The 16,257-nt window shown below is 35.4% G+C and overlaps 1 protein-coding gene across 1 annotated transcript; it reads right to left on the bottom strand.

Annotated features, from left to right (window-relative positions):
• Window positions 1-7,509: 7,509 nt before the first annotated feature.
• Window positions 7,510-15,552, bottom strand: LOC107588199 (urea transporter 1-like). The gene is made up of 7 exons (XM_016276226.1): window positions 15,534-15,552; window positions 13,861-13,950; window positions 12,934-13,123; window positions 10,391-10,521; window positions 10,067-10,257; window positions 8,249-8,381; window positions 7,510-7,550 (listed from the first exon to the last, which is right to left on the bottom strand). Exons 1-7 carry the CDS (start codon window positions 15,550-15,552, stop codon window positions 7,510-7,512), a joined length of 795 nt encoding a protein of 264 aa, XP_016131712.1.
• Between the last annotated feature and the right edge of the window lie 705 nt (window positions 15,553-16,257).

Here is a 16,257-nt window from a genome sequence, read left to right as displayed (position 1 = left end):
TTCAGCACACACACACACACACACAAACTTCCCCTAGCCAGCCATGGACAGGCTCACAAAGCAGACTCCTGAATATTGTCACGTAATAGCTCCTACATTGTGCTGAAGGGGCCCTGACCTCCACCAGGCCTGTTACAAGATTAATGAATCATGGTGCGTCTCGCAAGGCTTTTTATAGCTCTTTCTTTGAATGAACTCTCTTTTTCTCTCACACATACTGACAAATCTTCTGAGAGGCTAAATTACTGTTAGCTCTAGTCTTCACACACATACACACTCACTGTATGCACGTCTGTCCACACATTCAATAATATGCCTTCTGATCTTTAACCAATAGCCTTTTTTAATCACCATGGCAATCATAAAAGAAACTTAATAAATTAAATCTGCTTTTTTGCACCATTGATTTGATATAATTTGAGATAATCTCATTGATTTGAGATTATTTGCTATAGTTTTTGTACAATTATGGTAAAAGACATTTGATTTTGCATGCTAAATTTACTTTTCATCAATTCTAGAGCACTTTCACTATTTCTGCAGGTTTTAATGTTGGAATTGTGATATGCACACTGAAAGGTCTCAGCTTAGTAATATTTAATGTTAAATTGTTTGCATTTAAAGTTTATGGTACAGTACAACTGCAGTTTTTGTAATAAGGGAATAAAATGTGTTTACAGCATCATTAAAACCTTTCCTTTTTCATTTTTGGTCTCCTTTTTGTTTGTGTGTATGTATGGTCCATAAGCATTTACATTAAATTAATGTCAATGCCTTAGTAATTTCTGATATAAAAGAAATTAATTACTAAATTACTTATCGCTGCTCATTATACACAGCATTAAATTAAGATAAATAAAGTTTGGTTCTACACCAGAACACATCTTAAAATATTTTTATATTTACGTCTGTAATACATCTATAGGACGTTTCCTATCAGATGTCAATAGACGTTTAAAAAATGTCTTTAAGATGTTTATGATTTAGAATGTATGTAAAACTAACATCTTAGAGATGACTATCAGATATTTGTACACAGCATGATTTTTCTAGATTAAGCTTCGCAGACGTAGCCTACATCTTGCAAGCTTTTATTTGTCCTGAAAAAGACGTTACTAACAAATGGCTAAATGGGACTACAGAGGTTTTCTTGGACAATATTTACAGCCTTGTGTTAATAATTGGATTTTTTCTTACTATTCCCACTCAAACCTTCAGGGAAATGTTTTAAAGGGGTCATATGATGTTGCTAAAAAGAACATTATTTTGTGTATTTGGTGTAATGAAATGTGTTTATGCGGTTTAAAGTTAAAAAACACATTACTTTCCACATACTGTACATAATTGTTTCTCCTCTATGCCCTATTCTCCTCTGAAACGTGTCGATTTTTACAAAGCTCACTAAAGCAAGGTGTGCTGTGATTGGCCAGCTATCCAGTGTAAGAAAACAGATAAAATTGAAAAAGAATAGAGTAAGCTAGTATTAGAGGGCTTTTTTTGCTTTTGTTAATTTTATAATAAAAAGAAAACAAATAGAATACAAAACGATTAGAGAAGCTAGTGTAAGAAAACAAGCAGTTAGTAAATTAATAGAGTGCAAGTCTAAAAGGGGCATGTTTTTTTAAAGAATAGAATTAGAATAGAGAGAGGGTCAAATAAAGATGGAAGAGATGTGTTTTTAGCCAATTCTTGAAGATGGCTAAGGACTCAGCTGCTCGGATTGAGTTGGGCAGGTCATCCCACCAGGAGGGAACATTTAATTTAAAAGTCTGTGAAAGTGATTTTGTGCCTCTTTGGAATGGCACAATAAAGCGACCCAGATAGCACACGTACGTCTGCAATATGTCTGTTAAAGGTCTCTTGATCTGGAAAGCATCTGCTGTCTACAAAAGTCTGACAGACATCTTTCAGATGTCAGTTTTACATACATTCTATATCATAAACATCTTAAAGACATCTAATAGACGTCTATTTGACATCTAAAAGGAAACGTCCTATAGACGTATTGCAGATGAGCAAACTCTCAAAAAATATGTCTTGCAGATGTAAATGCAGACATAAAATAGATGTCTCCGAGATGTATGTGTGCTATCAGGGGACGTTTACTTGCAGAACAAAAAAATTTGCATAATGCAAATTTAATCTAAATATAATCTTAATCTAAATACTTAGGCTATATCTAAATATGCCGAAAGCTCTTTTAGATTAGCTAGAATATGCTGTTGTGATGACACACTCAATTTCTGATCAGGCATTTAGGAAGGGTGACTAAGGTTTGTTTGATTAGCTTCAGCAGTTAGCCCCTGCGGGTAGAGCTGTGGCCTACTTCACTATTATGCTAGCAAAATGCCATCTATGGCTCTGGTGATTGGCTAAAACTAGTTTGTCTCTGGAACAGAGTGGCCAGTGAGTGACACATTCTCCACGACTGCATGTGCTGTCTGAGCAACTGCCAGTGAGACGGATAGGAATAGGAATGCTACCGGATAGCTCTCTTCAGGTATTTTGACTCCCTTACCATGGTTGTGTTCAGACTGAAATACTAGCATACTGCTAACTGTGTACTGCATTTATGTGAACCTGTACGTAATGTGCAACAATAAAGGTATCAAACTGTATTACGCTTCATTGCATAAAGAAGGTATTATGTGTATTATATGACGTACTTCATCCTCTTGATGGGTCAGTTTTGAATTTTTAGGGTATTTTGTGAAATAATTTTTGATATCTGGTGTACACAAATGTATTTAAATGGCTTGGGTTCTTGATTGTAGTTCTGATTGTGAACTGAAGGTGGCAATGTATATTCATTACAGAATATAGGCTAGTTTTTAGTCTATAGTTGTTGCCCCCATGTTCATGTCCAAGCCTTCAGACTTCATACCCGCCCACCATTCCCTTGAGCTTTCTTGTATTGTAGCACGTCGTCTTTCTCTTCTATCTCTTTTTGCATTTTTTCACAGCACAAATCTGTTCGATAAAACTCAAGAACACGCCTCTTACGATATATGATATATGATATTTGCATGGCCGCATGCTCACATTTGATCACTTCTTTGTCTAATTAAGCAGGCAAGGCTTTGGAATATATGTTATGTTATTCAGCAGTATTATTTTGGTAAAATACATTTGCTTATATATGTCATGAGCAATTTTAGCACCCTTTTCCATATGGGTTTTCTGTCAGGATCCACATACTGAACAAGCAAGTTTCACCCAATTCTCTCTGACAGAAGATTAAAATGCAAGTACTCTGTCATTCAGCAGTTCACCTTCAAAGAAATCCGTGTTCACCTTCCCCTCAATTTACCCTGTTTTATTTGTACAGCAGCCTTCAGAACATGGATTGGGCTTCAAGAGCTCTTGCTCGTTCGTTTTTCCTGACCATGGTGCAGCTATACAGAACTGGCACATTTCAATGAATGGGGTATAGACTGGATCATTACTTTTCTAAAGCATTTTGTTTTGTGTGAATACTATCTATTTCAGCAAGGACACTTTAAATTGATCAAAAGTGACCGAAAAGACATTTATAATGTTGAAATAAATGCTGTTCTTTTGAACTTGCTATTCATCAAAGAATCCTGAAAAAAACACACATTATTGCTTCCCCAAAAATATTAGGCAGAACAACTGTTTTCAACATCGATAATAATAAGAAATGTTTTTTTGAGCAGCAAATCAACACATTAGAATGATTCCGGAAGGATCATGTGACACTGAAGACTGGAGTAATGATGCTGAAAATACAGCTCTATCATAGGAATAAATTATATTTTAAAATATATTCAAATAGAAAACAGTTATTTTTAAATTGTATTAATATTTCACAATATTACTGTTTTCACTGTATTTTTGCACAAACAAATGCAGTCCTGCTGAGCATAAGAGACTTCTTTCAAAAACATTAAAGAATCTTACAAGAAACCCCAAACTTGTGAACGGCAGTGTATAAAATGAATGAAGTGTGTGTGTGTGTGTGTGTGTAATGTGTGTATTCTTTTGTTTCAGGTTAATGAAATATTTATTTTTGTTAAAAAAGAAAAATATATATTTTAAAGCATTTAAAAAAATATTAGTCCCTATTTTGTACCCTGTTCAAGGTGCAGAGACACCGAAGGGAGAATGAGCTTCAGTGCGAAACATTCGAATGCATCCTTCTGACTGTACTTCTGGGACTCTTTGTTTCATTGTTTTATACTGAAGGACTCCCAGTAAAAGGACTGCCGATAAAAGAGCACTGAGATGAAAACCTAGCATCAGCAGAAGGACACACCCAGAATTCTCTTTCCTGTCTGAACAGGAAAGCAATGTCACCCAGGAGGCTCATACCGTCTGTTCACTCTCTTTCTCTCAGATATTTGTTTCCTTTTTATAAACAAATGTTGTTGTTTTTTCATCACATGAATCAGTTTGCATGGTTGTACATTCAAGCTGTTACAAATGTCAAGCTGTTACGTAATACTAATTATAAAACAGATTGTGTTGTGTGGAAAATTTATATTTCTACTGTGATGTTTTATGATTAGAGTGTCACTGAAATAATTTGAGATTTGAAGAATAGATTTAAAAGATTCCTTCTCAAGCACACACACATGCACAATCTTGAGTGCAGCGGGAAATCGGCTCTTCATTTCCAATGCAAATGCTGTGAATCTCAAAGCATGCAATATTGTTTCTGGTGTTTCCATAACTTATCTCTGATCCGGTTATATAACGCTTTCAATGTATTGATAATATGCCATCTATGCAATTCTATAACCTATATTCAACATCTGTGACCCAGAATAGATTCATTATATTCCTAGTTTCAATATCACCACGGTTACGGGTTCTTTTTTGTGCATACGTGTGTGCAGGATCATCAGTTGTGAACCCGTGCTAACTTTAGCTAGTGGGTTTATACTATGAGTCATGTAGAGAGGACAGCATGAACAGCCTGTCTAATAAACACCAGATCTCATTATCAGTGCACCACACCTCATGCTGTGGGACAGGATTAAGAGTCCCTATTCAGTTTCGATTTAGTGAAATCTCTAGTGTGTGAAAACCTTGTGAAGACTTACAGAAAATGTTTGACCTCTGTCATTGCCAACAAAGTGTATATAACAAAGTATTGAGATGAAATTTTGTTATTGACCAAATACTTGTTTTCCACCATAATTTGCAAATAAATTCTTTAAAAATCCTACAATGTGATTTTCTGGATTTTTTTTCTCATTTTGTCTCTCATAGTTGAGGTATACCTATGATGAAAATTACAGGCCTCTCTCATCTTTTTAAGTGGGAGAACTTGCACAATTGGTGGCTGACTAAATACTTTTCCCCCCCACTGTATAAACCACTTTTAGTCTATTGCACTTTCTTACGACTCTTCCTAAAATGAAACCAAACCACTAAACTTAATATGTTTGTTGTGGAGGGTCTTAAGAATTAATTGTAGACTTCATTTGTTGTAGATTAGATTTAGATTAGAGGTTTTGATGATTGGTGATAACGTGATGATACATCAGTTATTCCATTTCAACTCCTCAACTACCTGTCATACAGAAACTATTTTTCATGTTTCAGTCAATCCAAAGGTTACGAGTTCACCTGTTCATACAGTCCTTATGAGTATAATATGGTAAACAGATTTGGCTTGTCCCAGAAAACGTGACTTTAATTTATAATTGTTATGTTTTTACTTTGTTTATTACTAGAAAATATTAAGGAAATATATGTAAGCTTTATTTAGAGCCAAATTCTGGTAAGAAGTTTTACAAAATTATACAAATGTATAAACAATTCTAAACCTCATATAAATAAATAGTAAATAAAATAGCTTAAATAATATTTAGTTTCAGCTCATGAGGTGGACAATCACATGCTCAACATTATTTAGGATATCAGACCAGCAAACACACCACCTGCACAGCAAATACAGCACAGCAGCTTGATCCTAGTTGTGAAGAACTCTGTCAATCTTGTAAAGAGTTTCTATTTCTCTGTAGGCTTCTGTCTGGTAAAATACAGATGTAATTTCATACTGTAGTAAGAGAGAGATTCTACACCAGGGAGAAAAGAGTGAACCATTAATCAATAAAAAAGAGGAGAATGGGATGGTAAGATGAGTGGAGGAATAAGAGTGGTATTGATTAGATGGTGAGGATGTTTAGAGTGTGTGTGTGTGTGTGTGTGTGTGTGAGTGAGGGACAGTCTTCATATCTTTGGGAAGTCTTATATTCAGGGTGGGATCATGGTTCCCACAAGGCCCGTTGGCACGTCTACCCCCCATGTCCCCACCCCCTGCTGCCCATATTGTACAACTTTTGAAAAAGTATGATTTTGCCCAAATAAAATAGAAGATCCATGCGCATTCAGAAATGAATTGAGAATGTCTTTTAATTCCAATTCCTGAATTTGCAGGTAGCATACAGGATACATAAATTGAAATCTAATTAATTGAAATGTAAAGAAATTCAACAGTAAATTTACTCTAGAGAAGTAAACTTTGAATGTGAGAGAGACCTGTGGTGGGTACACTACTGTTTTTGTTGTTGTTGTTGTTTTGTTCAAAAACATTTTTTAAAAAGTATTTTATGCTCACTAAGGCTGCATTTATTTGATCAAAAATACAGTAAAAATAAATGTATGTAATTAATTCCTGTGATGGCAAAACTTATGGTCTTTAGTGTCACATGATTCTTCAAATCATTCTGATTTGCTGCTCATGAAACATTTCTCATGATCATAACAGTTGTGCTGCTTAATAATTTTGGAAACCATGATACATTTTTTATCAGGATTCTTTGATAAATGAAATGTTAAAAAACAGAATTAATTTGAAATAGAAATATTTCATAACATCATAAATGCCTTTTGATCAATGTAAAGCATCCTTACTGAATGAAAGTATTCATTTCAATCAATCAATCAAATCAAATATAAATATAAATAAATAAATACAAATAAAATAATTCAGATCCCAGATTTTGAACAGCAGTGTATGCACCGAGGGCCCTGATGTTCAGCTTCCTTTATCAGTCTCAGAATGTGCGGCCTGAGACTTTAGATGCCCCTAACAGTCTGAGGCACTGGCTCCATTGGCCCCATCCGTAATCCAGCACTGCTTCCTCTCCTTCTCTTCATCTGTCTTCTACGGTTCAAACCTCTAGCAATCTGAACCCTTTCCAAATTAAATTTAAATGTTCTGCTGACACACAGACAGGGTAAGAGAGAAGGAACAAGCCAGAAAAGTGTTTTTTCCTTTCTAAAATCAACTACTACGGGGAATAAGAGACAGCTGTCTCACATAAACAGAGTCCCTGATAAGCCCAAAGACTCTTCCTGCTCCTTTATGGAATATTACATGAGAGCTTTGAAGTTTGTGAGTGTGAATCACACCGCAGGGGATGAAATGAAACAGTGTGTATTATGTTTGTGGGTGTTGTGCTGGGGATGAGGTACCTTACATCAGTCTCTTCTACCTACTCCGTGCACACACACACACACACACATACACACAGTCTATCCAACCTGTCTGCGATGACTCATATGTCTCTGTATGGCTGTGTATAAAATATAAAGGAGAAAGAAAGACTGTGTCTGTGTATACGAGAGAGTGAATGAGTGAAAGGGTAAAAACACCTTCCATGGTCTTGAGGTGGTAAACGCAACTGTAAAACTGGCCAATTATCTTGCGGCGGGTGCAAATAATCATCTTCTGCATAGTGGGCATTTGAGGAAATCTGTTTGCAGGCTGCTTTAGCTGAGTAAATCACAGCTACACAGCCAGCACAAAGGCCTAGAGAACCCAAGATTTACACAAAAATGTTTGATTCATTCTGTTCATGCATGTATCTCTATCCCACATCCTTCCAAACCATCATGCAGATGCTCCAAAAAATTATATTTATATTGCTCAGATGTGTCTCTTTCATAGCTCAAAAGCATCCTCATATTATGTTTAAGTAACAATTTTGAAATGAAATTAGAAAAACATTAGACAATTGTCAGCTTACAGATACAGAATAGAGCTTTAAAATGAATGTGGATGCCGTTGTTCAGATAATGTGGTCTTGGAAATGTTTATGAGAAATGTTTGAGTTCATATTTAGATCTTTGACTTATAATTGACTTAGGTTACTTGTTAAATCAGATTTCTGTTTGGTCTCCATTCAATCTCGTTGGGGTCTAGGTGAAACTTTTGAGATATTATTTCTGCAAAACACTGTTCTGCTGATATTTGCTTTCAATTCTGACTTACCTGCCATAGTGCTAATGCCAGAGACAGCCAGAATGGGTGAGAAGAGGAAAACAGCACCCAGGATGAGCAGAGATGGGCCTAGAGTCCCACATGCAAAGATCTGCCCTACGCCCAACACCACCCCCTGCAGGAGCTGATGGGAAACAGGAGCAAACGCACCATCAGATGATGCTTGTTTTACAATACATTACCGATGTCTTCTCTGAAGGTATTATTTTAGACAAAATATATTTTTATATATGCATATAACATTTATATACCATTTAAAAGTTTTGATTCAGTAAGATTTGAATGCTTTTAAAAGAAGTCGCTCATGCTCACCAAGGCTGCATTTATTTGACCAATATAAAAACAATATTGTAAATATAACAATTTCAAATAACTGTTTTCTATTTTTATATTTTTTTTATGTAATTTATTCCTGTGATAGAGCTATATTTTCATTCTAATATGCTGACTTGCTGCTCAAGAAACATTATTATTATCAATATTGAAAACAGCTGTGCTGCTTAATATTTTCCTTTGCCATCACATGAATAAATTACATTTAAAAAATATATTAAAACAGAAAACATTTTTTATTTGAAATTGTAATAGTATTTCACAGTATTTCTGTTTTTACAGTATTTTTGGTCAATTAAATGCAGCATTGGTGAGCATAAGAAACTTCTTTCGAAAACATTAAATTTTTTTATTAAAAGAAAATCTGGATTTTGTGATAAATAGAAAGTTAAAGAACAGAATTTATTTGAATATAATGATATTTTGTGACATTATAAATGTCTTTTGATCCATTTAAATCATCCTTGCTAAATAAAATAATAATAAAAAAAAAAATCATACTCTGCCCAAGATTTTGAGTGGTAGTGTATCTTTTTATTATCTATGTTAGCTTATCTTAAAGACTCTATAAAATGTTTTCTTTCCTGCTCTGATGTATTTCCTATTGAAACAGAAAACTGATGACATATCAACTTTTATAGCCATTACTTTAATTATATGAAATTATGTTAAAATATTGTTTTGTCAAGTACATAAGCATATAAATTAAAATCTTGCACATTTACTGATATATATTAATATTGCTATTATACCCATGTTATAATGTTGAGCATGATTCATTAGCTAGATATAATATGATCTAATTTTAAAAGCCAATTTTAATGTGCTTTTAACTCTGCTGCTTTCACATTGAATATTCATGACAGTGAGCGATAAAAACAGATACAATATAAATAATTTTCCATGATCTCTTTTAGCCCTGTGCACCCGTCATTACCGGATCAAGCTGTCTCCATGGAGACATGGGAAAAGCACAGATACTATTTAGTGGATAAATATGTAAGCTATAAACAGCCCATAACAGTCAGTTGCTGTACTGTGTCAAAGAAAGTGGATCAGCCCAGTGCACCCTAATGTCATTCAACAGACCAGAGTAATGCAATAAATACGCAATAAACAATAAAATGCATCTAAGCACACACACACACACACACACACACACACACACACACACACACACACACACACACACACACACACATCTCAGGAGAGATGTGAAATGGAAGGATGATGAAGATAGATGGAGGAAGGAATAGACCATTGTGTGTGACGATAAAGGAGGTTAAAGAGGCTAAACAGAAAGATGACAAATAAAAAGACAGAGCTATGAGGAATGAGAGGGAGAGCGAGAGGGACAATACAATAAAACCTAATCAATAATATGACAGGATAGATATTGCATGAGGGGCAAGTAATTTGAGTTTTGTTCTCTTTCATGTTCATTATTTTCTCTGCCATTCTTTTTCATCCTCTCACCTGTGGAACATGGAGTTGGGTGTGGTTGGTGCTCTCTGGGGCCCCTGGTGGCTGTGCAGGATAGTTTGGAAAATAGGGGTTTGAAGTGCCAGTACAGGCCAGATACAGCAGGGTGACTGTGTTAAAGGGGAAGATGCTCACTGGTAAATCCCAGCGGCCCAAAAACGAAGACAAACTGCTGTAAAGAAAAGCTCTAAGACATGTGAGAAAAAGGATGTTTGGATTTGAGGGAGTCAGCAATTATTTTGTGTTTGTTCTTGTGAATGTGGCAGAAAATGACAGAATAATGTGTTTGGTATCAATTAATTGGCTTGTGTGTATCTTAAGTTGCAGCTCCACCAAGACACACAGGCAGCAGAAGCCACCAGTACCAATCTCCAGCAGAGCTGAACCATCCCATCAGCAGAGCCACCAGTATTCCATTAAATCCGTGAAGGCCACTGGAGACCTCCTCACTGCAGACACACATGCAGGTTAGGATCACATGTGAGACTGGAATCAGCATGAGCTTCTCTTCTAGCCATGCCTGTCTTACGCTTAGATAAAATGTGCTTTTCACCACACCAGGGGTATTCTTTGATGCAACCTTAGATGCAGAAACAGGCAGCTACTGTATATGTGTGTGACAATGTTTTCTTTGTGTATGTGTGTATCTGTATGTGTGTATGCAATAAGATTAAATGGAGAACAAATGAAGTTTTCGACACGACCACTGTAGTCTAACTCCTGAAGAATGGCTCTCGAGCCAGAACAAATGACTTCTTATGTGGTTCTTTTTAACAGAAACAAACTGCGTGATCACTGAAGTCCAATTCCCATATGAATGACTCTTATGAGGTGGTTCTATGTAGTGAATCAATAACATACAGCGCACCAATGTACTCTGATTCCCAAACAAATTACTCTTACGAACAACTGCTTTTTGTTTATAAAGAACAAGCACCGTCTCCAATGAAATCAGATTTCTGCACAAATAACTCTTAAGAAACGTTTAAAAAAAAAAATCATGAACAAACCTATATATTAAAATGGCTTTTATGAGCCAGTTATGCTTAACAAACCAGTAACATTCATTTACCAGAATAAACTGTATTCTGATTCCCAAATGGATGACTCTTGTGTGTCCGTTCTTTTTTGTTTATCAAAAGCAAACAGCACAACCAGTGAAGTTCAATTACCACACAAGTTATTCTTTTGAGCCAGTTCTTTTTAGTGAATCAAAAACGCACAGCACAACCAGTGAAGTTCAATTCCCGAAGGAATGAATCTGTTAACGAACTGACCTGTTATTTTTAGAGAATCAACCAAATAAAAAGTCACAAAAATTCTATGAAGTGTACTGACTTGTATTGCTTTAGAATTGTATAAAATGTATTTTTGTTTGTTATATCTGCTTTGTTAAAATCATCTCATCATCAGTTGTCAACAGACTGTTGTCACACCGTTGCTTGTCAAGACTGCAGCTGTAAAAGCAGTTTGTGCCTCTGAGGTTTGTTTTTGTAGGTTTGTACCTGTTTTGTATTGTAATTGCTTGAGTTTTTGTGCATTCTGTTGTACATAATATAGATAACAACACATGTTTTTTGTTTTTGCTATAACCATGTTTTTTGTTCATGCTTGGATGCCTGAGTATACATTCACTTGTGCATGTTTTGGTCTATGCATATGTACTTTTGTGCATATGTAGGGGTGTAATTCCTCACCAGTCCTGTCCCAGGATTATAGCTGTGAAGGTGGAGGCCAAAAGGCCGAGCATCCACAGAAGAGCCTGCCAGGAGCTCTCCAGCAGCAATGCAGCCAGAATCAGAGCTCCACTCAGGGGGTTGTTTAGCAGAATCACACGTGAGATCCCACACAAACAGCACTCAGCCATCTGCAGTGGGAAGTATTTATCTAGGAGAGAGAATAAAGGGAAAGAGATAAGTGAGAGATAAATAGAGAGTTCACCAAAAATGAAAATGATGTCATCATTTATTGATATTCATGTAGATTCAAACCTATTTCATATTCTTTTTCTGATTCAAAAGATGGTAGGCAGATCTTCTTCACAAAGGATGTGCTGGGAACTAGGACTTGTCAATCTCTAAAAAGCACCAGAAAAGCATCAGTAAAGCCTCATAAAATCAGACAATTCATGCATATTCCACATGTTCTCATAAGGCCATGTTTCACATAAGGCCATTTGATAGCATTATGTGAAATTATTTTTTTGTCTTGAAAATTGCACTTGACAACCATGGTCACTATTATCTTTAATTCTATGGATCCTTTTTTATTCCACAGAAGAAAGAAAGCCATATGTATTACAAAAAACATGGTGTTTAAATGTGTAAACTCACACATCCCTCTGATTCATGAAATCAGTCATTTTCATGTGTTACAATAGGACATAATACACATATTTGTGAAAAAGTTAGTCATTTAAGAATTGATAGTTTAGCACTTATTTTAAAAATTGTCATGTAGCATATATTTTCTTAGTGTAAGTAATTTTATCATGCATTTCTGTGAAAACAATATTTTGTGCAGGCTGTGTCATTCTAATACAAACCTCTGACTTTACATTCAAAATTGGGACATTTTATTAGTATGACTTGAATGTTATGTGCTGTAGTGTAGCCGTCTCTTACCCTGCATGTGAGTATGTAATTGTTGCATTTCTCCAGTGCAATCCAGCAGGACACTGATGATATGCTTGAGTTTTTGTGCATTCTGTTGTACATAATATAGATAACAACACATGTTTTTTGTTTTTGCTATAACCATGTTTTTTGTTCATGCTTGGATGCCTGAGTATACATTCACTTGTGCATGTTTTGGTCTATGCATATGTACTTTTGTGCATATGTAGGGGTGTAATTCCTCACCAGTCCTGTCCCAGGATTATAGCTGTGAAGGTGGAGGCCAAAAGGCCGAGCATCCACAGAAGAGCCTGCCAGGAGCTCTCCAGCAGCAATGCAGCCAGAATCAGAGCTCCACTCAGGGGGTTGTTTAGCAGAATCACACGTGAGATCCCACACAAACAGCACTCAGCCATCTGCAGTGGGAAGTATTTATCTAGGAGAGAGAATAAAGGGAAAGAGATAAGTGAGAGATAAATAGAGAGTTCACCAAAAATGAAAATGATGTCATCATTTATTGATATTCATGTAGATTCAAACCTATTTCATATTCTTTTTCTGATTCAAAAGATGGTAGGCAGATCTTCTTCACAAAGGATGTGCTGGGAACTAGGACTTGTCAATCTCTAAAAAGCACCAGAAAAGCATCAGTAAAGCCTCATAAAATCAGACAATTCATGCATATTCCACATGTTCTCATAAGGCCATGTTTCACATAAGGCCATTTGATAGCATTATGTGAAATTATTTTTTTGTCTTGAAAATTGCACTTGACAACCATGGTCACTATTATCTTTAATTCTATGGATCCTTTTTTATTCCACAGAAGAAAGAAAGCCATATGTATTACAAAAAACATGGTGTTTAAATGTGTAAACTCACACATCCCTCTGATTCATGAAATCAGTCATTTTCATGTGTTACAATAGGACATAATACACATATTTGTGAAAAAGTTAGTCATTTAAGAATTGATAGTTTAGCACTTATTTTAAAAATTGTCATGTAGCATATATTTTCTTAGTGTAAGTAATTTTATCATGCATTTCTGTGAAAACAATATTTTGTGCAGGCTGTGTCATTCTAATACAAACCTCTGACTTTACATTCAAAATTGGGACATTTTATTAGTATGACTTGAATGTTATGTGCTGTAGTGTAGCCGTCTCTTACCCTGCATGTGAGTATGTAATTGTTGCATTTCTCCAGTGCAATCCAGCAGGACACTGATGATATGCTGTTTTAGGCCTCCAGGCTGCTGTGCTGTTTAAAAAAAAAAAAAATCCACATGTTGCCAATCAAAACCATGCAGCCAGTATTGAATTTCAGACTAAACGCTGACTAATCTAGACTTTGAGACTAATCTATAGAGATGGAAAAAGTTCATTTGCAGCATCTTTTGTATTTCCCTGAGTCATTCACAGTTCTGTTACCCTTGTGTTTTTTGTGTGTGTGTGTGTGCATTTGTTAAGAGTTGTTCTGTATTGCGAGCAATTGCAGCGTGAAAGAGCATATTGGTGTTAATGTCTTAATTAATTTGTTCATTTATCACTTCAGTTCAAATCAAATTCATTTTCTCCTTTTTATTTGAATCTGATTGCCTATAAAGTCCTAAAACTAATGATGTAATGCACAACACAGCCCCTCTTTAAAAATGAATAGACATTAAAAAGTAAAAGAACTGAAACAGAACTTCATTCATGTGTTTGTATTCTGTGACGAGTAAATCATTTGTGAACGCAGACTGCACCTGCAGTTGCATTATGTAATCAGCAGTCATTGCTGAAAGATGGACCCACAGTTCAGTGTCTTCGGCACATCTGTTACATAATAAAAGAGAGCAGAACAAAAGAGGTTTACTTTCATCTTACAAGGGGTCATTGAGTAAGCAATTTGTAGTCTAAGTGAGTCTGTCAACAAATGACATAAACTTGTTTCTGTTTAGAATTCTAGAGTGAGGCGGCGTTGGATAGCTAGATAGATAGATAGATAGATAGATAGATAGATAGATAGATAGATAGATAGATAGATAGATAGATAGATAGATAAAACTCTATCACTCATTTTCCATTTCTTGTTATTTTTCACTCTCCTAGTTCTCCAGTGTTCAATCAGAGGTTGAATTATTGACTGCAGTCATGCTGAATTACTGAGTGCAAGTAGAAGCCAGACAGAAATACAAAGAAACCCACACAAGCACAGAGAGGGTAAGCATAGAGGTAATTGTCCAACCTCTCCCTTCTGATGCTGTTTAAGGGATATTTGGGAATAGCATAAAAATACCCACCGTGGCCTCAACAATCACAGTCTGTCTGAACGACCAAAAGAAAACCAACTACTTACGTTCAGGTCTTCATGAAAATAAAGTAGGTGTATCAGTGACTCTAGGCATGTGTGAGTATCTGATTATATGTTTCCCAAAAAAGTGTTCATTCCTGTATATGTAATATAAAAGAAGCAGATAAAGTGTGGTGGTACGAGTTGTTTTCCAGTCTCACTCTCATCCCTGTTCACTTTTTTTTCTTTTTTTTCAGTCATCAATTTTTCAGTAAACGCATCTGTGTGGGTTGAGGCAACCCAGAAGCAAACATGGCCTTCCATTGATTGATAGTCACCCTGACTCTCTGAGGTTCTGACTGATGAAGAGATGGATGGAGTGGGGCAGGGAAAAATCAGAGCATATGTTGTGTAGAAAATACAAGAGAAAACAGTTACATTAAGGTTCCGTTTGTAAAGGCTTTATAAAGGTGTTTATAAATTACTAATAACTCATTTATAAATTCATTATAAATCATTGATAAGCAGTTATAAATGCATGAATAAAAAGGGTGATTTTATTGCAATACCTGCCAAATAGTGAGTCATTTTTAACTTACATGTTATAAATGCTTAATAAATATATTTATTCATACCTATTTCACTCAAAACCAGATTCCTGATTGATTTCATTATGCAGCAAAAATAGACTATTATAGTGAGATTGAAGGGTGTTGTATTTATGGTTTTCTCAATTATACATGACTTATGACATTTTTCTTACTATGTTGCTTACCAGAAGCTACTCTGTATCTTACCCACTAAACTCTCCAAGAGTTCATGATGCCTATCCATAGCAAAGATTAAAAAGTGATGTATTTTATTTATCTATGAGCCTTAATGTGGGGTGAGCTGAACACCTGTCATTTTTAACAAGTTAAAAATGGCTCACTATTTGGCAGGTATTGCATTAAAAATCACCCTTTTTATTCATGCATTCAACTGCTTATCAATAATTTATAATGCATTTGTAAATGAGTTATTAGTCATTTATAAACACCTTTATAAACCCTTTGCAAAGGGAACCTTAATGTAAATTGTTACTGAGAAAACAATGCAATAAATATGAACTTGTTGTTTTGAAGTTAGTATACATTTTTCACATGCTAATGATGGGTTAATATATATTACAGATTCTGTGTATAGTGTGAGGTCTTTGTGAGTGACACAGAGGACATTGTGATCTTGCCATTGGAGTGACATTCTCCTTGCGTGGAAAGAACTGGTCGATGCTCGCTCATTTACAATGTCTCA

The sequence above is a fragment of the Sinocyclocheilus grahami genome, unplaced genomic scaffold (genome assembly GCF_001515645.1).
Source record: "Sinocyclocheilus grahami isolate Dianchi unplaced genomic scaffold, SAMN03320097.WGS_v1.1 scaffold99.1, whole genome shotgun sequence".
Taxonomy (NCBI): domain Eukaryota; kingdom Metazoa; phylum Chordata; class Actinopteri; order Cypriniformes; family Cyprinidae; genus Sinocyclocheilus; species Sinocyclocheilus grahami.
Note: the sequence above shows the minus strand (reverse complement) of the source record. Positions and strands in the feature narration are given on the sequence as shown.

Excerpts from the sequence above, each read along its gene's own strand:
- LOC107588199 (XM_016276226.1), bottom strand. Across the intron at positions 13,124-13,860 it reads ATTACATACTCACATGCAGG|ATAAATACTTCCCACTGCAG; the intron begins GTAAGAGACGGC and ends TCTCTCTCCTAG. Across the intron at positions 10,522-12,933 it reads ATAATCCTGGGACAGGACTG|TGAGGAGGTCTCCAGTGGCC; the intron begins GTGAGGAATTAC and ends GTGTGTCTGCAG.